Source organism: Tamandua tetradactyla, chromosome 23 (genome assembly GCF_023851605.1).
Source record: "Tamandua tetradactyla isolate mTamTet1 chromosome 23, mTamTet1.pri, whole genome shotgun sequence".
NCBI classification, from domain to species: Eukaryota; Metazoa; Chordata; class Mammalia; order Pilosa; family Myrmecophagidae; genus Tamandua; species Tamandua tetradactyla.
Genome location: NC_135349.1, coordinates 52,591,813 through 52,614,575, shown reverse-complemented (window position 1 = coordinate 52,614,575; position 22,763 = coordinate 52,591,813). Strand labels below are relative to the sequence as shown.

Here is a 22,763-nt window from a genome sequence, read left to right as displayed (position 1 = left end):
TTTTCAGTACCCTGCAATAATGACATTCCTTTGTTCTTCTTCATGCAAAAACATTTTTAAAATTGTACTTTGTACATTTCACTGTTATTATACACTCTAGACATTCCTAGATTATACCATCTCAATCTTTAACATCTATCTTTCTGATTTCAATATGTCCCCAGCCCTCCTCTCTCTATCATTCTCACATGCAGCTTCATTCAGTGTTTTAACATAATTATATTACAGTTAGGTAGTATTGTGCTGTCCATTTCTGAGTTTTTTTATCCAGTCCTGTTGCACAGTCTGTATCCCTTCAGCTCCAATTACCCATTATCTTACCCTATTTCTATCACCTGATGGTCTCTGTTACTAAGGAAATATTCCAAGTTTATTCTAATGTCAGTTCATATCAATGAGACCATACAGTATTTGTACTTTAATTTTTGGCTAGTCTCACTCAGCATAATGTTCACAAGGTCCATCCATGTTCTTACATACTTCATAAGTTTATTCTGTCTTAAAGCTGCATAATATTCCATTGTATGTATATACCACAATTTGTTTAGCCACTCGTCTGTTGATGGCCATTTTGGCTGTTTCCATCTCTTTGCAATTGTAAATAATGCTGCTATAAACACTGGTGTGCAAATGTCCGTTTGTGTCTTTGCCCTTATGTCCTCAGAGTAGATACCTAGCAATGGTATTTCTGGGTCGTATGGCAATTCTATATTCAGCTTCTTGAGGAACCGCCAAACTGCCTTCCACAGTGGTTGCACCATTTGACATTCCCACCAACAGTGAATAAGTGTGCCTCTTTCTCCACATCCTCTCCAGCACTTGTCATTTTCTGTTTTGTTGATAATGGCCATTCTGGTAGGTGTGAGATGATATCTCATTGTGGTTTTGATTTGCATTTCTCTAATGTCCAGGGACGTTGAGCATCTCTTCATGTGCCTTTTGGCCATTTGTATTTCCTCTTCTGAGAAGTGTCTGTTCAAGTCTTTTCCCATTTTGTAATTGGATTGGCTGTCTCTTTGTTGTTGAGTTGAACAATCTCTTTATAAATTCTGGATACTAGATCTTTATCTGATATGTCATTTCCAAACATTGTCTCCCATTGTGTAGGCTGTCTTTTTACTTTCTTGATGAAGTTCTTTGATGCACAAAAGTGTTTAATTTTGAGGAGTTCCCATTTATTTCTATCTTTCTTCAGTGCTCTTGCTTTGGGTGTAAGGTCTATAAAACTGCCTCCAATTACAAGATTTATAAGATATTTCCCTACATTTTCCTCTGTTTTATGGTCTTAGACCTGATGTTTAGATCTTTGATCCATTTTGAGTTAACTTTTGTATGGGGTGTGAGATATGGGTCCTCTTTCATTCTTTTGCATATGGATATCCAGTTCTCTAGGCACCATTTATTGAAGAGACTGTTCTGTCCCAGGTGAGTTGGCTTGACTGTCTTATCAAAGATCAAATGTCCGTAGATGAGAGGGTCTATATCTGAACACTCTATTCGATTCCATTGGTCAATATATCTATCTTTATGCCAGTACCATGCTGTTTTGACCACTGTGGCTTCATAATATGCCTTAAAGTTCAGCAGCGTGAGACCTCCAGCTTCGCTTTTTTTCCTCAAGATACTTTTAGCAATTTGGGGCTCCCTGCCCTTCCAGATAAATTTGCTTATTGTTTTTTCTATTTCTGAAAAGTAAGTTGTTGGGATTTTGATTGGTATTGCGTTGAATCTGTAAATCAATTTAGGTAGAATTGACATCTTAACTATATTTAGTCTTCCAATCCATGAACACGGTATGCCCTTCCATCTATTTAGGTCTTCTGTGATTTCTTTTAACAGTTTCTGGTAGTTTTCTTTGTATAGGTCTTTTGTTTCTTTAGTTAAATTTATTCCTAAGTATTTTATTATTTCAGTTGCAATTGTAAATGGAATTTGTTTCTTGATTTCCCCCTCAGCTTGTTCATTACTAGTGTATAGAAACACTATAGATTTTTGAATGTTGATCTTGTACCCTGCCAGTTTGCTGTACTTGTTTATTAGCTCTAGTAGTTTTGCTGTGGATTTTTCAGGGTTTTCGACGTATAGTATCTTATCATCTGCAGACAGTGATAGTTTTACTTCTTCCTTTCCAATTTTGATGCCTTGTATTTCTTTTTCTTTTCTGATTGCTCTGGCTAGAACTTCCAACATGATGTTGAATAACAGTGGTGATAGTGGACATCCTTATCTTGTTCCTGATCTTAAGGGAAAAGTTTTCAGCTTTTCCCCATTGAGGATGATATTAGCTGTGGGTTTTTTCATATATTTCCTTTATCATTTTAAGGAAATTCCCTGTATTCCTATCCTTTGAAGTGTTTTCAACAGGAAAGGATGTTGAATCTTGTCAAATGCCTTCTCTGCATCAATTGAGATGATCATGTGATTTTTCTGCTTTGATTTGTTGATATGGTGTATTACATTAATTGATTTTCTTATGTTGAACCATCCTTGCATACCTGGGATGAATCCTACTTGGTCATGATGTATAATTCTTTCAATGTGTTGCTGGATTCGATTTGCTAGAATTTTGTTGAGGATTTTTGCATCTATATTCATTAGAGAGATTGGTCTGTAGTTTTCTTTTTTTGTAATATCTTTGCCTAGTTTTGGTATGAGGGTGATGTTGGCTTCATGGAATGAATTAGGTAGCTTTCCCTCCTCTTCAATTTTTTTGAAGATTTTGAGCAGGATCAGTACTAATTCTTTCTGGAATGTTTGGTAGAATTCACATGTGAAGCCGTCTGGTCCTGGACTTTTCTTTTTGGGAAGCTTTTTAATGACTGATTCAATTTCTTTACTTGTGATTGGTTTGTTGAGGTCATCTGTTTCTTCTTGAGTCAAAGTTTGTTGTTCATGCCTTTCTAGGAAGTTGTCCATTTCATCTACATTGTTGTATTTATTAGCATAAATTTGTTCATAGTATCCTGTTATTACCTCCTTTATTTCTGTGAGGTCAGTGGTTATGTCTTCTCTTCCATTACTGATCTTATTTATTTGCATCCTCTCTCTTCTTCTTTTTGTCAATCTTGCTAAGGGCCCATCAATCTTACTGATTTTCTCATAGAACCAACTTCTGGTTTTATTCATTTTGTCTATTGTTTTCATGTTTTCAATTTCATTTATTTCTGCTCTAATCTTTGTTATTTCTTTCCTTTTGCTTGCTTTGGGATTAGTTTGCTGTTCTTTCTCCAGTTCTTCCAAGTGGACAGTTAATTCCTGAAGTTTTTCCCTTTCTTCTTTTTTGATATAGGCATTTAGGGCAATAAATTTCCTTTTTGGCACTGTCTTTGCTGCGTCCCATAAGTTTTGATATGTTGTGTTTTCATTTTCATTTACCTTGAGATATTTATTGATTTCTCTTGTAATTTCTTCCTTGACCCACTGGTTGTTTAAGAGTGTGTTGTTGAGCCTCCATGTATTTGTGAATTTTCTGGCGCTCTGCCTATTATTGATTTCCAACTTCATTCCTTTGTGATCTGAGAAAGTGTTGTGTATGATTTCAGTCTTTTTAAATTTGTTGAGACTTGCTTTGTGACCCAGCATATGGTCTACCTTTGAGAATGATCCATGAGCACTTGGGAAAAAGGTGTATCCTGCTGTTGTGGGGTGTAATGTCCTATAAATGTCTGTTAAGTCTAGCTCATTTATTGTCATATTCAAATTCTCTGTTTCTTTATTGATCCTCTGTCTAGATGTTCTGTCCATTGATGAGAGTGGGGAATTGAAGTCTCCAACTGTTATGGTAGATGTGTCTATTTCCCTTTTCAGTGTTTGCAGTGTTTGCCTCACGTATTTTGGGGCATTCTGGTTTGGTGCATAAATATTTATGATTGTTATGTCTTCTTGTTGAATTGTTCCTTTTATTAGTACATAGTATCCTTCTTTGTCTCTTTTAACTGTTTTACATTTGAAGTCTAATTTGTTGGATATTAGTATAGCTACTCCTGCTCTTTTCTGGTTGTTATTTGCATGAAATATCTTTTCCCAACCTTTCACTTTCAACCTATGTTTATCTTTGGGTCTAAGATGTGTTTCCTGTAGACAGCATATAGAAGGATCCTGTTTTTTAATCCATTCTGCCAGTCTATTTCTTTTGATTGGGGAGTTCAATCCATTAACATTTAGTGTTATTACTGTTTGGATAATATTTTCCTCTACCATTTTGCCTTTTGTATTATATATATCATATCTGACTTTCCTTCTTTCTACACTCTTCTCCATACCTCTCTCTTCTGTCTTCTCGGTTCTGACTCTAGTGCTCCCTTTAGTATTTCTTGCAGAGCTGGTCTCTTGGTCACAAATTCTCTCAGTGACTTCTTGTCTGAGAATGTTTTAATTTCTCCCTCATTTTTGAAGGACAATTTTGCTGGATATAGGAGTCTTGGTTGGCAGTTTTTCTCTTTTAGTAATTTAAATATATCATCCCACTGTCTTCTAGCTTCCATGGTTTCTGCTGAGAAATCTACACATAGTGTTATTGGGTTTCCCTTGTATGTGATGCATTGTTTTTCTCTTGCTGCTTTCAAGATCCTCTCTTTCTCTTTGACCTCTGACATTCTAACTAGTAAGTGTCTTAGAGAACGCCTATTTGGGTCTAATCTCTTTGGGGTGCGCTGCACTTCTTGGATCTGTAATTTTAGGTCTTTCATAAGAGTTGGGAAATTTTCAGTGATAATTTCTTCCATTAGTTTTTCTCCTCCTTTTCCCTTCTCTTCTCCTTCTGGGACACCCACAACACATATATTTGTGCGGTTCATATTGTCCTTGAGTTCCCTGATACCCTGTTCAAATTTTTCCATTCTTTTCCCGATAGTTTCTGTTTCTTTTTGGAATTCAGATGTTCCATCCTCCAAATCACTAATTCTATCTTCTGTCTCTTTAAATCTATCATTGTAGGTATCCATTGTTTTTTCCATCTTTTCTACTTTATCCTTCACTTCCATAAGCTCTGTGATTTGTTTTTTCAGTTTTTCTGTTTCTTCTTTTTGTTCAGCCCATGTCTTCTTCATGTCCTCCCTCAATTTATCGATTTCGTTTTTGAAGAGGTTTTCCATTTCTGTTTGTATATTCAGCATTAGTTGTCTCAGCTCCTGTATCTCATTTGAACTATTGGTTTGTTCCTTTGACTGGGCCATATTTTCAATTTTCTGAGCGTGATCCATTATCTTCTGCTGGCGTCTGGGCATTTAGTCAGATTTCCCTGGGTGTTGGACCCAACAGGTTGAAAGATTTTTCTGTGAAATCTCTGGGTTCTGTTTTTCTTATCCTGCCCAGTAGGTGGCGCTCGTGGCACACGTTTGTCTGCAGGTCCCACCAGTAAAATGTGTTGTGGGTCCTTTAACTTTGGAAAACTCTCGCCATGGTGGAGGTTCGCCAGCTGAAGCAGCTTGGAAGAGTGCCAGCCAGCCCGGGGGTCCGAACGCGGGGAGAGTCGCCAGCCGCCGCAGCCCGGGAGAGCGCCCGTCTGAATTTCCTAGTCAGCCCGGGGCGCCAAGCATGGCGGGAGGGTGCCAGCTGCCGCAGCCTGGGAGAGTGCACCGTTCCCAGCCGGACCGGGGAGTCACGTGTTTGGAAGGGACCCCCCCGGTCACCGTTCTCCGTGGTCTGGGGATTTCCGATCCAATTCTCTCAGTTGGTCCGGGGGGCCTCGCGTGGTGGGGGCGCCAGCCGCCGCGGCTTGAGGGGACTGCCTGCCCAATTCTGCCAGCTGGCCCGGGAAGGAGGAAGGGAGGGACTCCGGCCGCTTGCCGCCCCGCCTGGGAAAGCCCGCGCCCCTCGGCGATCTCACCGGAGCTGGTTCTCCCAGACAGTCAGCCGTTCCAGGATGGAGTACGCCGTCTTTTTTATCTCTGTCGTGGCTCTGGGAGCTGTTCTGTATCGTTTCTACTCCCCTAGCAGCTGTTCTGGAGGAGGGAAGGTGAGGGTGGCAAGACTGTCGAGGATGGTGGCGGAGGAGCCGGTCTCTCCTCTGACTTTTGATCTGTTCCTTTGACTGGGCCACTTCTTCTTGAGTTTGTGAGTTTTTGCTGATATCAGGTAATCTGAATATCTTGATGGGCCTATTCTGAAGGTTGATTTCTCTCTCTTGTGTAGGATTTAGTTGTTGCCTGGGTCTGTATTAGGGTACTACTTTGACAGTTGGGTTGTTCATATTTCTCAGCCAATATAGGGCCAGGTACCCAAGCAGGGTGTGTGGATCAGCTCTCATGGGCCTGGGACAAGGATCTGGAGAGACTCTGAAAAGCCCTGCAGTTCCCCTGCACTTTCCAGACATCTCAGAAAATGGTGTTCTTTGGTTATTAAATGTCCTTAGAAGCTATTTACCTCCTGGAGCCCAGGCAGCATCTAACTGGCAGGGCTGGAACTGCAGGTTTCTCTGCACTCACTTCACCAGCCAAGATGTGGCTTGATGTGGGCCTGTGCCCCCATTTCACTTGGGGTGGAGGATTTCCTCAGCCAACCCAGTCTGCAGCTGTCCCCCAGGCAAAGATTAGGCTGCCCACTACTGTTTCCTTTATGGTTGGGGGATAGGCTCCAGGACCCTGGGCTGGAAACACAGTCACAGTCCATGTTTTCTCAGAGTCTTTGTCCCTCACTGACCTTGGAGTTGAGATGTCCTCCCCTGTGCGCTTGGGTCCCCAAACAGATGATTTGGGCAGTTACTGCCTGGCTTCTTGCTGCTTTTGGGAAAGATTCTCCCTAATCCTACATTTTGAAAACTCCTCCTTATTTATAGTCCACCCTCCCCAGCAGCTGGGTCCTACTGCAGGTCCCTGTGGGCTTGAGTCTCTGGGTCTGGATATGGGTGTGGATCCATCTCACTGCTGTGAGGGATTTTATAGTCTGTGTCCCTGGTGGGAGGTGGGAGGAGTCATGGTTGCATCTCTGGGCCCTTCCCAAGTTGTGTGGGACCAAGTGAGGGGGTGGGAGGTTTCCTGCATGATATTTTTCTTTTGATGATTCAGCATTTGTGGGATTCTTGTCCCGTCTTTACTTTCCTCCAGAGTTCTGAATGAGTAAGAATTGTCCTTTTTGTTTTTGCTGTATCTCTGGGGAATGGTTTCCAGTAACTGTCTTACTTTGCCATGTTGATCCATTGTACATTTTTAATTTTTTTTTTTTTTTGGCATGGTTAGGCCCTGGGAATTGAACCTGGGTCTCCTGCATGGCAGGTGGGAATGCTGCCTGCTGAGCCACTGTGGCATGACCTGATCCATTGTATATTTTTAAATTGAGTTGTCTTTTTGTACTGAGTTATAGTTCTTTATATCCTTTATGAGATGAATGATTTGCAAATATTTTCTCTCATTTTTCCCGTTCTCCCATTCAACCCATCTGTGCGTTATCTTTTCACTCTGTTAGTGTCCTTTGATGCACAAACATTTTTAATTTTAATGAAGTCCAGTTTATATATTTTTTCTTTCATTTCCTGTGTTTTTGGTTTTGTATTTAAGGAATCATTGCTAAATCTAAGTTTCTGAGTTTTATAGTTTTAGCTCTTAATTTTAGATCTTTCATCCATTTTGAGTTAATTTTTGTATATGGCATAGGGTAGAAATTCAGGTTCATTACTTTGTGTGTATATTGTCCCAGTGTCTATATACTGAAGAAACTGTTCTCTCCTTATTGAATGTATTTGACACCCTTGTTGAAAATCAGTGGATCTCAGATGTGGGGGATTATTTCTGAGCTCTCAATTCTGTTCCATTGAGTGATATATCTACTGTTATGCCAGTACCACACTGATCTGATTGCTATAGCTTTGTAATAAGTTTTGAAGTCAGGAAGTGTGAGTCTTCCAGTGTTGATCTTTTTCAAGATTGTTTTGGCTAAACTGGGTACCTTGAAATTCCATTTGAGTTTTAGCATGGGTTTTCCATTTCTGCCAAAAAAAAGTCAATGAATTTTTATAGGGGTTGCTTTGTATCTTAGATTGTTTGGGACAGTATTATTATCTGAAAATATTAAGTCTTCCAATCCAAGAACATGAGATTTTTTTTTTGCATTATTTAGATCTTTCATCTCTTGTAGTTTTGTAGTTTTCAGTGTGTAATTCTTGAGTCTTCTTGGTTAAATTTACTCATAGATATTTTAGCATTTTGGATGCTATTGTAAATGGAATTTCCTTTTTGGATTGTTCATTGCTAGTATACAGAAATACAACTAATTCTTTGTATTTCTTGGTGGATTCTTTAGAATTTTCTAAATACAAGGTGAAAATTGTATATTCCATATTGTATTGTGTATTCTATATTGTATAATATGGTTTGAAAGGATGTATGTACTCTAGAAAAGCCATGCTTTAATCCTAATCCCATTTTATAAATCCAGCCATTTCTTATAATCCCTATTCAGTATTGTATGTTTGAAACTGTAATTAGATCATCTCCCCGGAGATGTGATTTAATCAAGAATGGTCGTTAGTCTGTATTAGGTGGAGCTGTGTCTCCACCCATTTGGTTGGGTCTTGATTAGTTTCTGGAGTCCTATAAAAGAGGAAACATTTTGGAGAATGAATGAGATTCAGAAAGAGCAGAGAATGCTGCAGCACCACGAAGCAGAGTCCACCAGCCAGCGACTTTTGGAGATGAAGAAGGAAAATGCCTCCTGGGGAGCTTCATGAAACAGGAAGCCAGGAGAGAAAGCTAGCAGATGACGCCATGTTCGACATGTGCCCTGCCAGCTGAGAGAGAAGCCCTGACTACGCTCACCATGTGCCTTTCCACTTGAGAGAGAAACCCTGAACTTCATCCGCCTTCTTCAACTAAGGTATCTTTCTCTAGATGCCTTTGATTGGATATTTCTATAGACTTGTTTTAATTGGGACATTTTCTCAGCCTTAGAACTGTAAACTAGCAACTTTTATTAAATTCCCTTTTTAAAACGCTATTCTGTTCCTGGTATGCTGCATTCCGGCAGCTAGCAAACTAGAACACAAGGTCATATCATTAGCAAATAGAGAGTTTTATTTCTTTTCCAGTTTGGATGCCTTTTCTCCTCCTCCTCCTCCTCCTTCTCCTTCTTCTTCTTTTTTCCTAATGCTTTGACCAGAACTTCCAGTACACGTCAAATAGAAGTGGCAACAGCAGGCATCCTTGTCTTTTTCTTGATCTTAGGAGAAAGCTTCCAGTCTTATTATCTGTTCAACTCCTCTTGCATTACAGGCATAATATTGCTTGATCATGCTATATAGTCCTTTTTATATAAAGCAAAAGTAGGTTTGCTACTACTTTATTGAGGATTTTTGTGTCTGTATTCAAAAGGGATATTGGTATGTAATTATCTTTTCTACTAGTTTCTGTTTCTGACTTTGGGTATCAGGGTAATGCTGGTCTCCTAGAATGAGTTAGGAAATGTTCCTGCCTTCTTCATTTTGGGGGAGAATTTGAAAAGGATTGGTGTTAATTATTTTATTTTTTTACCACTTTAAATTTTATTATTTTTAAAATAAAACGCATTTTATAAAACGTAGGGGTGGGCCACTTTGGCCAATGTTCTTGCCTGCTGAGTCACCATGGTAAACTATATACAAAATAAAATTTTTTACTGTGGTAAACTATATACAAAATAAAATTTCCCATCTTTAATTCTTTCAAGTATCCAGTTCATTGGTATTAATTACATTCTACTGTTGTGCTACCATCACCACCATCCATTACCAATTTTATTTCATCACACCTAATTGTTACTGCCTATTAAGCAGTAACTCTCCATTCCCCATCCTACCAGCCCTGGTTTCCTGTAATCTACTTTCTGTCTCTATGAATTTACATATTCTCATTATTATATATAAATGAAATCATACAATATCTGTCCTTTTGTTTTTAGCTTATTTCACTCAATGTGATGCCTTCTGGTATTAATTCTTCTTTAAATGTTTGGTAGAAATCACCAGTGAAGCTATCTGGTCCTGGACTTTTCTTTGTTGGGAGATCTTTGATTACTTACTGATTCAGTCTCCGTACATGTTATAGGCCTATTTAGAATTTCTATTTCTTCTTGCATTCATTTTAATAGCTTGTGTTTTTCTAGCAATTTGTCCGTTTTCTCCAGTTTATCCAATTTATTGGAGTATATTTGTTCAAAGTATTCTCTTACAGCCCTTTTTATTTCTGTAAAGTGATTTCCATAAAAGCATTGCTTTCACTGCATCTCATGAGTTTTCGTAAATTTTGTTTTCACATTTATTCATCTCAGTATGCTGTTTCATTTCCACCTATTTGTATTTCCAAAATTTCCTTCTGTTGTTGGTTTCTAATTTAATTACATTGTGATCAGAGAACATACTTTGTAAGATTTAAATCCTTTAAAAATGTATTGATGCTATTTTATGGTTTATCATATAGTCTATCCTGGAAAATGTTTTAGGTGCACTTGAGAAAAATGTGTGTTCTGCTGCTTTGGGGTAGAGTGTTTTGTGTATGTCTGTTAGGTTTAATTGTTTTATAGTGTTGTAGTTGAGTAGAATGCTTTATAGATATTTATTAGGCCTAGATGGTTTCTAGTGTTGTTCTTGTCTTCTGTTTCCTTGTTGATTTTCTGTGTAGTTGTTCTATCCCTTATTGAGAGTGGGATATTGAAGTCTCTAATGATAATTGATTATTTGGCCTTTCAATTATGTTAGTTTATACTTTATGTATTTTCTGGCTCTGTTCTTATGTGCCAATATGTTTATAAAATCATTATATCTTCCTGAGAGATTGACCCTTTCTTATTATAAAATATCCTTTGTCTCTAGTAACAGTTTGTCTTAGTCTATTTTGTCTCATATTAGTATAGGTACCCAGTTCTCTTTTGGCTACTAGTTGCATAGTATATCTCTTTCTATCCTTTTATTTTCAACTTACTACATGTGTTTTTTAATATAAAGTATGTCCCTTGTAGATAACATGTAGTTGGTCTTGTTTTCTAAACTCATTCTGTCTTCTAATTGGAAATTTTAATCATCTACATTTAATGTAATCATTGATAAAGAATGACTTAATCTGAGTGCTGAAAATAGATGGTAATTAATATTTTAAAATTTCAACTTATGTGTGAGACTAAAGCAAAAAATGTTTGTTTGGTACAAAATTTATATTTTGACTAGTGCATTTCCTAATATAACTTATGTAATAATAGCTTGGTTGAACACCATAAGTACATGGAACCTTGGGTAGGACATGAGATTTTGTTGGTTTGTCCAGAGTGATGCCCTAGTGAATCCCAGAGTGATTTGATCAGTGAGTGGAAAAGTATTTGCAAAGTCCCCTTCGAGGAATGGTGAGAATGGGGGAAAATTCAATCTCTCCAAGTTGAATTCTTGATATTCTCACAAGCAGTGTGGACAACCAAAGCTATAGGCAGAGCCCCCAGTCTTGGGGTTTGTTCACATGAAACTTAATCCCACAAAGGATAGGTCAAGCCTACTTAAAATTAGGAATAAGTGTTACCGCCAAGAGAGCCTCTTTTGTTGCTCAGATGTGGCCTGTCTGTCCAGCCAACACAACAAGCGAACACATCACCCTCCCCCTGTCTATGTGGGACATGACTCCCAGGGCTGTGGACCTTCCTGGAAACGTGGGACAGAAGTCCTAGAATGAGCTGAGACTCAGCATCAAGGGATTGAGAAAACCTTCTCGACCAAAAGGGGAAAGAGTGAAATGAGACAGTGTCAATGGCTGAGAGATTCCAAACAGAGTCGAGAGGTTATCCTGGAGGTTATTCTTACGCATTAAGTAGATATCACCTTGTTATTCAAGATGTAATGGAGAGGCTGGAGGGAACTGCCTGAAAATGTAGAGCTGTGTTCCAGTAGCCATGTTTCTTGATGATGATTGTATAATGATACAGCTTTCACAATGTGACTGTGTGATTGTGAAAACCTTGTGTCTGATGCTCCTTTTATCTACCTTGTCAACAGACAAGTAGAACGTATGGAATAAAAATAAATAATAAGGGGGAACAAATGTTAGAATAAATTTAGTTCGAAATGCTAGTGAACAGTGAAAGGTAGGGGTAAGGGGTATGGAATGTATAATTTTTTTTCTGTTTTTGTTTTATTTCTTTTTCTGTTGTCTTTTTATTTCTTTTTCTGAATTGATGCAAATGTTCTAAGAAATGATCATGATGACGATTATGCAACTATGTGATGATATTGTGAATTACTCTTATATGTGTAGAATGGAATGATCAAAATAGGAATGTTTGCGTTTATTTGATTTTTTTTTTTGTATTTAAAAAAATTTTTTTAAAAAAGAGTGACTTACTCTGCCAGTTTGATATTTGTTATTTTTGTTAACTGAATTCCTAACTTGGCACCCAGGTTCTATATACACTTTATCATTTATTTTTTCATAGTTGAGGAATCTGAAGCCTAGAAAAATGCAGTAACAGCCCCTGTCAGCACTGGAGCTGAGCCATAAGCCCAGCATTGTGACCGGCTGCTTTTGCCAGTCCTCCAACTTCCCCTCTTGCCCTCCCAAACCCAGTTACCACATATAGCCAGAGGAATCTTTCAAAAATCCAAATCCAGTTGTGATGCCCTTGCTCCAAACCATCCTCTGGTTCCACTTAGGGGTCTCTGTCTCCTCACTAAGTTACTACTCTGGTTAGTGTGCATCACGCAAGAATGGGTATGAGATGCCTACTGACGAGTAACTCCTGGACTACTGAGCAAGTCAGCCACAGAGTCACCTTTTCCCCTCCCAGAGTACCACTGATGTTCATGTCATTTCCTTTCCTCTGAGCTCATTCCAGCTCATGCCTTGGATGAGCTTCTTGGAGAACCAAGAAGATCACTTGGGCCATGGCCACCACCAGAGAGCTGCCGCACTTTGCTTGTCTTCTCCTACCATCGCACCTAACTTCACATTTCCCCCTCCTATCCCCCCTCTTCAGTCCATGAAGACTCTGCAGGAGCTGCTCACTGACCTTTACACACTCAAGACGACCATCAATGATCTCAGGAAAGATGTGGACGAGCTGAAAGACCACTTTGAGAAGGTAGATTCTACCCCAAATCCTCCACAGTGGCCATTCTGCTCAGACCTCAGGTGTTTGGGGCAAAAGGGAGGATATAAGAAGCTCGTTCTTGGTCAAAGGAAGCAGCTACAAGAGCAAGAGAAGGCGAGTTGATAAGGCCCAGCCACTTGGCCTGTTCCACGGAGCCCTATGCATCCTTGGGTTGTTGTCAGGCTCTCTATACTCAACCCGCCACTTAGTAAGGAAACTCACTTGTGACAGAAACAGTGTATCCTTAATTGGGCAAAATAAAGGAATTTATTACCTCATTTACTAAAAAGCCCAAGAATTTCTTCAGGTACAGCCTGATCTAGGTATTCATATAACATCAACATCTCTTGTTCTGAATGATGGTTTCCTCTTCTCAGGTAGGTATTCCTCAAGTCTTGGCCGTCCACCAACTTAGCAGAGAGAGAACTCTTCTCCCTCTTCTAGAAAGCTCTGTCCACACAAAAAGGAGAAATAAACCTAGCACTGTTGTACATCTTATCTGCCCTTGGAACCCTTTGGCCATCCCTCTTAACGCTCTCTGGGAAACACCATGATGAAATGAATCTGTTCTTTCTTCTCAAGGCTTTTAGTCCTCTAGAACTAAATCCTCCTATTCCAGCTGTGGGAAGGAGCAGGGCTAGAGCCAGAACTTAAAACTCTGACCGACAGGCTTATCTCATTTGACAGGTGAACCCAGAAAGAATGGATGACCTTTTGAAAGAGCTGAAAGGGCAAAACCGCAAGATGAGTGCCTTACAGCGGGAAGTGGTGAGGGTCTCAGCCCCACTTCCCTCCCTAGTCTCCCCACCTCCAGGCCCAGAGTATGGGGGTGGGAGAGTGAGGAGCAAAACAAAGCTGGAAAAGCCAGTCTGTTTGCAAGGGTGAAGGGCAGTGTTGATGCGGAAGCAATATGCAGCCATCACTCCCAACCACCCCCACCTCCCAGATTTCTGCCCAGAACAAGATGAACTCCTTCCCCAAAAGTGATGATGTGGTACTCTGGAGCAGCCTCCATGATGCCATGTTCTCCTCGGTGAGTGAAGGAGGAAGAGGAGGGAAGGGAGAAGGAGGGCAGGGAGAATAGCAGGGATGATGGAGGGAAGTGAGTGGGCTGCCAAGCTGGCCTGGGGTGGGGACCTAGGCTGGGGACCTGGGGTGGGAAGCAGGCGGGGCCAGCCTGGCCCTCTCTTCCATAGGCCGACCTGTGGCAGACCTCGGAGCTGCTCCCAGAGGCACCTCTTCCCCAGACCACTGAGTACCTCGAGGCTGTGGGACCCGTTCAGGTGATGGAGCCCTTGCAGGCCTCTAAGCTCCTACATACCGTCTGGCATTATGAGTCCTCTGGGATCCTACCAGACAAGGAGGCTTCCCAAGCAGATAGGCTCCCCAGGGCCCAAGAGCCAGGCCAGCCTCAGGTGCCAGAGCCTGAGCCTGGGGCTGTGCCAGGGCCACCGGGACAAGGACCACCAGAGCCTGTACCTACCCTGGTGCCTGTGCCAGGACTCAGGCCTGTGCTGGGGCCCAGTGTGACAGCTGGGTTAGCACCAGCACGTTGGCCTGCGCCTGGACCCGGGCCTGCTCCGAGACCTTGGCCCGTACCCCCAGGAGGCTGGCCTGTTCCCAGAGGCTGGCCCAGACCGGGCACTTGGCCTTTTCGGGACTCAGGCTTCTTCCAGCCTGGCCCAGGCCCATCCAGCCCCCTGCCACCTTCCCAGCCCCAGTCCCCACCCTCCAGGACCCTGCCACCTGCTGCAGAGCCTGACTCAGCCCAGCCTCCTCCACTTCTGTCACCATCACCTCAGCAGCCTATGGGGGCAAGGAGGGGTCAGGAAGAGCAGCATGCCCTTAAGGTGAAGGGGGCCCCCAAGGACAAGGCCCCCAAGGAAGCTCCCCTTAAGAAGCCCCAGTCTGCTGTCCAGCAGATGAAAACCACTGCTGGCATTGCAGCTGCCGCTGCTGCTGCCTATGCCGCGGCTGCGACCTCTGCAGCCCAGGCAGCCATGGCTGCTGCCAAGGTGGTCAAAGACGTCCCTGCCACCAAAATGGCCACCAAAGCGATGACCACAGCCGCATCCGGGCCCTTCGGGGTATATGCAGATGAACTGGGCGCCGGCGTCTCCCGTGGGGCCACCTCCGTAGCCTTCAGCGAATACTCAGAATCAGAAGACTATGAGTTCTTCTCTCCTCCACACTCCCGGGGCACCGTCTCTTCCTATGAGTCCATGTCGGTCGCCATGCTGGCTGCCAAACAGGCCACGACACCCCAAGACAAGAGGAAGGCGGTGAGGTACTCCATGAGCTATGTGGGCCTGATGCCAGCTCTTCGGGAGTCCCTGAGAGAGGAGTTTGCCCAGTTGTCTTCCAAGCTGCATCAGCGCTTGACTTATCTAGGTAGGACCAGCTGGGCCCTGGGAAGGGCTCCAGGGGCCCAGGCTCTCCCCAAGGCCTTGGAGAAACACCTCCTCTCCCTTGTTTAACTTCCCCAACAGAGTCTACATTCAGCTATCAGCCACTCATTCCTTTGGGTGAACCGTTAGTCTCTTACTAAGCTACTCTTTTACCAAGAATGTGTAGCAAGATCCAACTTGAGGTGGAGGTGCTGCTTCGGTTTCAAGTTGGCCCATAATGGGGAAAAATTGCCAATATTATCTTGAAAACTCCATTGTAATCACCCATAAAACCCAGTACCTTGCAGGCATTTAATTACTGCAGCACAGCCAAGCATCCAACACCACTGAACAGACCCCAGATGAGGCTTTTGGTTAGGGATTTGGAGCCACTTCTGGGCCAAAATAAGCATCCTTAAAGACCACAGTTGTGTCCTGGGGGGCAGCAGGACCACTTCCTGCTCGTGGTGGGTCATGCATGCTCATTGGGTGGGATGGAGAGCATGCGGCCCACCCTCCTGGTTCCCAGCCTCAGCCAGTCTCCGCTCCATTGAAGGGCTCCCTCCATCCTGGCCTGCTGGACCCCCCCCGGAGCATCTCTTCAGCCAATCTGGGCTTGGGAATTTGCTTTTCTCACCTGTTCCCAGGTGATGCTAGCAATGCTGGCTCAGGGGTCCCACTTTGAAAACCCCCGTCCTTCACTCTTCACAGGTTTTTTCACTCTGCCATGAACAGTAGTTGAATGAACCTAAGTTAAATCCAGGTGTGCCACTACCCCTGCGAAACAGTGCTTGCCTACAAATCTTGAAAAAAAAAAGCATAACTTCACATAGCTAAAAAGAACTTCACTGTTATCAGTGAGTACTGGTGCATAGCTAAGATTATAATAGTGATCCATCTAAAATGTAAAGCAAGAAAAGCCCAAACTCTTCTAATGAACAGCTGTCATTTTTGTAAAGAAAACAAAAGTAAATTCTAAAGCTCACCTTGGGTGACATTCCCTCGTGCACACCCAGTGGTGTCATGTACATTGTTTTCTGGCTTCGGCTCTTAGGCTATTCATCTGGAACTGGCTACAGGGAACTTTTTATTTTCATGCCCTCCTTTTTTAGGTGACTCACTCTCTTTTATTTTTGTGGTGGGATAATATGCTTCATAGAGTCTGATAAATAAGATATGTCATAGTTTTGCTCAGGGTCACTTCTGGGAGAGAGTAAATTAGGCCCAGCTATCTAATATGGGGCCCACTAATCCCACGTGGCCATTGAGCACTTGAATACGACCAGTTCGAGTTTAGATGCACTGTGTGAGATACACCTTGGATTTTGAACTTGGTACAAGTGAAAGAATGCAAAATATCTCAGAAGGATATTTTTTAACTTTTTTTTATTAATTAAAAAAAATTAACAAACAAAACATTTAAATATCATTCCATTCTACATATACAATCAGTAATTTTTAATATCATCACATAGTTGCATATTCATCATTTCTTAGTACATTTGCATCAATTTAGAAAAAGAAATAAAAAGACAACAGAAAAAGAAATAAAATGATAATAGAGAAAAAAAAAACTATACGTACCATACCCCTTACTCCTCGCTTTCATTTACCACTATTGCAAACTGAATTTATTTTAACATTTGTTCCCCCTATTATTTATTTTTATTCCATATGTTCTACTCTTCTGTTGATATAGTAGCTAAAAGGAGCATCGGACATAAGGTTTTCACATTCACAGTCTCACTGTGAAAGTTATATCATTGTTCAATCATCATCAAGAAACATGGCTACTGGAACACAGCACTACATTTTCAGGCAATTCCCTCCAGCCTCTCCACTACATCTTGAACAACAAGGTGATATCTACTTAATGTATAAGAATAACCTCCAAGATAACCTCTCGACTCTGTTTGGAATCTCTCAGCCATTGACACTTTGTCTCATGTTACTCTTCCCCCTTTTGGTCGAGAAGGTTCTCTCAATCCCTTGATGTTAATTCTCAGCTCATTCTAGGGTTTTTCTCAGTCCTTTGATTCTGAGTCTCAGCTCATTCCAGGATCTTTGTCCCACGTTGCCAGGAAGGTCCACAGCCCTGGGAGTCATGTCCCACGCAGAGAGGGGGAGGGTGGTGAGACTGCTCATCATGTTGGCTGGAGAGAGAGGCCACATCTGAGCAACAAAAGAGGCTCTCTTGGGGATGACTCTTAGGCCTAAATTTTAAGTAGATTTGACCTATCCTTTGTGGGGTTAAATTTCATGTGAACAAACCCCAAGACTGGGGGCTCAGCCTATAGCTTTGGTTGTCCACACTGCTTGTGAGAATATCAAGAATTCAACTTGGGGAAGTTGAATTTCTCCCCACTCTCACCATTCCCCGAAGGGGGCTTGCAAATACTTTTCCAGTCACTGATCAAATCATTCTGGGATTCATCGGGGGATCACTCTGGACAAACCAACAAAATCTCATGTGTTACCTGAGATTCCAAGTACTTATGACATTCAATCAAACTATCTACATGAGTTATATTAGGAAATGCTCTAGTCAAAATCTAAATTTTGTAACAAATAAACATTTTTTGCTTTAGTCTCACACATAAGGTGACATTTTAAAGTATTAACTATCATCTATTTTCAGCACCCTGCAGTAATGACATTACTTTGTTCTTCCCCATGCCAAAACATTTTTAAAATTTGTACATTGTACATTTCACTATTATTATACACCCTAGGCATTCCTAGATTATACCATCTCAATCTTTAACATCTATCTTTCTTTCTGATTTCATTTATGTCCCCATCCCTCCTCCCTCTGTCATTCTCACATGCAGCTTCTCAGAAGGATTTTTGATTGCATATTAAAATGGTGATATTTTGGATCTTTTGGGTTATATCAAATATTATATTAAAATTAATTTCACCTGCTTCATTTTAGATATTTTAGTGTGGCTACTAGAAGATTTCAAATTATATCCATGGCCCCAATTTGTGGGTCACAGTGTATTTCTGTTGGACAGTGCTGCCTTAGAAGCAGCTGGATCTCTAGCCAATAGGGGATTCTGCCTCGTGCCAAATCTTCTTCCTCCATTCCTGCCCCCAATGGCCACTCCTTCCTTTGCTTTCAGCTAATATGGGACCGTCTTCCAACCTCGAGACAGTGGTGGACATGTTGCAGGAAAAGATTGGTGACCTCCAGAAATCCAGGCTACAGGTCAGTATCCCAGGCAGAGTACAGCTTTTGGGAAGATGATGGCTTGAGATGGGCTGGTGGCAGATTCCTGGAACCCAGAACCAGATGGTGCTTCTGCCCTTCCAGACATGGCGCTCATCCTGTAACTGAAAAGGAGACCTGGGGAAGTGTGTGGGCAGCCACGTGCAGGGCGTATCTGGCTGGTACAGGTCCCAGCCGATGGGTGGCTGCTTGATTCCTTGTAGCACGGGATGGGATGGGTTGATGCCGTGCTAGTCTGGCACCTTCTCAATCTCAGCAATTCCTTCCAGCCCCTTCCCGGCCACGGTGACTTCAGAAACAGAGGTCTGGGGTGTCCATGTCTCCCCCTTTTAGGAGGAGGAACTTGAGAGAATTTGGGGCAACCAAATAGAGGCAATGAAGGATCACTACATCGTGTTGGACAGGGCTGTGGAAAAGCTCCAGATGCGCATGGATGAATACAAGGTTTGGAGGTCTCGGGGGGCCAGCGACAATGGCTAGAGGAGCTGGTGAGACAAAGACCCTCTTCAAGACATTTAGACACCATGCAACATTGAGATTTGAGTTTACATTGTAAAGTTGCTACTCTAACAATAAGATTCTGAGTCTGATTTTCAGAGATGTCAAGTCTACAGCTACAGGAAATAAGATTTTCCTTCAGGATACTCATAGAAATGTCCTCATCTGTCAGACAGTGCTTAAGCTTCTCATTTGAAGCCTTAAGCTCATCCCTTTCACTCCTTAATGTATCCAGTGTATCTAACAGCAACCAGCCAACATCTCTATACCTCTTATTTCCACAAAACTCTGTAAAGGTGTAAAAAACATTATCCCCCAGAGCCTGGCTCCGTACAAGCAAAGCATTAGGAGAATCGAATGGTGATATTTTGGTTATCTCTTTTGCCAACTCACTCCATGGATTAGAAGTGTCATTCTGATTATGGGAATCAGAGTCCTTAGTGTCTTTGAGTCCAGTCAGAGCAGAAAACCATTCATAAAAGCCCATTTTTAAGATTCTGTTTCTTAAGAACCACTCCTGGTACCAAGTTGCATTAGTTAGGGTTCTCTAGAAAAAGAGAATCAACAGGAAACACTCGCAAACATAAAATTTATAAAAGTGTCTCATGTAACCGTGGGAATGCAGAATCCAAAATCCACAGGGCAGGCTGTGAATCCGACAATTCTGATGGAGGGTCTAGACGAACTACACAGGACAGGCTCGCCAGCTGAAGCAGGAAGAGAGCCTGTCTCTTCTGAATCCTCCTTAAAAGGCTTCCAGTGATTAGATTAAGCATCACTCACTGCAGAAGACACTCCCTTTGGCTGCTTACAAATGGAATCAGCTGTGGATGTAGCTAAAGTGACATGATTTAATTCTATGAAATGTCCTCATCACAACAGACAGGCCAGCACTTGCCCAACTAGACAAACAGGTACCACCACTGGACAAGTTGACACATGAACCTGACCATGACAATTATGTTCAGTGAAGTAAGCAAGACACATAAGGACAAAAACTGTATGATACTTATAAGACTAGAAATAGCAAATTTGCAGAGATAGAAAGCAGAGTAGTGGCTTCTTAGGGATAAGGGGATGCGGGAACACCAGAAAAGGGGAGTAAAATTAAAATTAAAAAAATTAAAAGATAGATCCTGGGCCCTACCCAGGGTCGCATTCAACCATACACAGGTGCACCCAAAGGCTTTGCTGGACTTGCCTAACAACACAGGCCTGGTAAGTCCCAGGATGCACCCGTCCAATATGTACCTGTACCAGGTGGGCCCCTAACCTTTGGAGAGGGATCAGGGGCTTTCCCAGTAGACAGGAACCATCTGGCATTGGTTCCATGGGAGTCTCTGATCCCTAGTCAGGAGCTCTTGGTGGGAAGTGTTAAGAAGTAGGGGGTAGGAGAAGGGGAACCAAGGCAAGCCCTTCAGTTTTGGCTCCTTCTCACTCTTGTCACACGATATCTTCAGGCTAGTACAAACGCAGGGCAACTTTTGAAAGGGGGACAAATGCACAGTTAAGAAGAGGGTTGGAAGGGAGGGTTCCTTGTCTTTGGGGATCCCAGGCCATTCGCCCTAAGGATATCCCTCATGAGACTCCGATCAGGAATGGCATTGCCTCCTGCCACCCTGTGACCTATCTTAGTCACTGCTCTCCATAAGGCGTGGGTCACCGTGTCCTAGGGACATGCCACTGCCCGTCCTCGATGCAGATTGAAGCCAGTTGAATGGAGCAAACCTATTGTTTGGGTGGGGCCTTTTGATTAGATGATTTCCATGGATATGTGACCCTGCCTATTCAAGGTGGGCTTAATTAGTTTACTGGAGTCCTTAAAAGACATGACACAGAGAGCAGACACCTAGACACAGACATTTGGAGCACTGACACAGAAAGCCATTGGAATCAGAAGCTGAAAGCAAGGCAAACCAGGAGCAAAGGACCAGGAGATGCCAGCTCTGTGTTTTTCCAGCTGACAGAGAAACCCCAGATGTGACAGCCTTTCTTAAGTGATGGTATCCTTTTGTCAATGCCTTAATTTGGACATTTTCATGGCCTTAGAACTGTAAATTTGTAACTTAATAAATCCCCTTTGAAAAAGCCAATCCATGTCTGGTTACATTGCATTCTGGCAGCTTTAGCAAATTGTAACAGTGGGTGTATGGGAACCGTGCACTTTCGTATGATTTTTCTGTAAACCTATTTCTCTAATAAAAAAGAAAAAAAAAGGAGAAATTAAGACATTTACAGATAAAAGCTGAAAGAGTTCATTAGGAGAAGATCTGTCCTGCAAGAAATACTAAAGGGAGTCCTTTGGGCAGAAATAAAAAGACAATAGACAGCAACTCAGAGCCCTAAGAAGAAATAAAGAACACTGGTGAAAGTAACTACTTAGGTAAATATAAAATCTTGTATAACCGTACTTTCATTTTGTACATTTGGCATTGTACTTTTGGTTTGTATTATTATACTTTTGCTTTGTTTTTTGTTTCCTTAGAAAGTTAAAGTTTTACCATATGACCCATCAATTCCACTCTTAGGTTTATATCCAAAAGAATTGAAAGCAGGAACTCAGATATTTGCACACCAGTGTTCATCACAGCATTATTCACAAATAGCCAACAGGTGGAAGCAACCCAAACATCCACCCAAAGATGAATGGACGATGGAATATTATTCAACCTTAAAAAAGAAGTGAAGTGATGGCCTATGCTACAATATGGATTAATCTTGAAGACAGGTTGAGTGAAATAAACTGGACACAAAAGAAGAAACATTGGGTTTTAATTTGTTAAAGCTACTGGAATACAATATACCAGAAATGAATGGCTTTTAAATGGAGAATTTAAGTTACAAGTTTACAGTTCTAAGGCCATAGAAATGTCTAAACTAAGGCATCCAGAGAAACTCCAAAGAAAGGACTGATGTATTTGGGGTTTCTCTCTCAGCTAGGAGGGCACATGACGACATCTGCTAGCTTTCTCTTCTCACTTCATAAGGCTTCCCCAGGGATATTTTCCTTCTGCATCTCTAAAGGTCTCTGGTTGTGTGGGCTCTGTTGCCTTTCAAGCTTTTTCCAAAATAGTTCCCTCTTAAAGGGCTCCAGTAAGCAACTTCACCTTGAATGGGTGGAGACACATCTTCATGGAAACCATCTAATCAAAAGTTACCACCCACAATTGGGTAGGTTGCATCTCCATGGAAACAATAAAAAAGATCCCACCCAACAATATTGAATGAGGACTAAAGAACATGGCTTTTCTGGGGGTATACAACAGTTTCAAACTGGCACACATTGTATGATTTCTCTTATATGAAGTACTTAGAATAAGCAAATTCATAGACAGCAGAATAGTGGTCACCATGGGTGAGGATAAAGAAGGAACAGGTAGTTATGGCTAAATGAGCATGAGTTTCAATTTGGAATGATGAAGATAGTCTGAAAATAGATAGTGTGAAAGTTACACAGTACAGCCTATGGACTTAATGTTCACTTAAAATAGTTATAATTAATTTTGCTATGTATATTTTACTGCACTTAAAAATAGTTGATTTTTAAAAGGCACACACAGAAAAGCATCTGCTGTTCTTCTAGAGAAGAGTGGGAAAGGTGGGGTGCAGGGGCA

General features: G+C 41.7%; 1 protein-coding gene across 5 annotated transcripts in view; it reads left to right on the top strand.

The window, feature by feature from the left end:
- The window catches only part of C23H16orf96 (chromosome 23 C16orf96 homolog), a 97,966-nt gene that overhangs the window by 22,752 nt on the left and 52,451 nt on the right, over nt 1–22,763 (top strand). For all 5 annotated transcript variants that reach the window (XM_077141930.1, XM_077141933.1, XM_077141929.1 and 2 more), the window contains 6 exons: nt 12,919–13,023; nt 13,720–13,800; nt 13,979–14,065; nt 14,229–15,423; nt 18,545–18,630; nt 18,985–19,095. In XM_077141930.1, the coding sequence (XP_076998045.1) occupies nt 12,919–13,023; nt 13,720–13,800; nt 13,979–14,065; nt 14,229–15,423; nt 18,545–18,630; nt 18,985–19,095 (1,665 nt within the window). The remainder of the gene's footprint in view (nt 1–12,918; nt 13,024–13,719; nt 13,801–13,978; nt 14,066–14,228; nt 15,424–18,544; nt 18,631–18,984; nt 19,096–22,763) is intronic.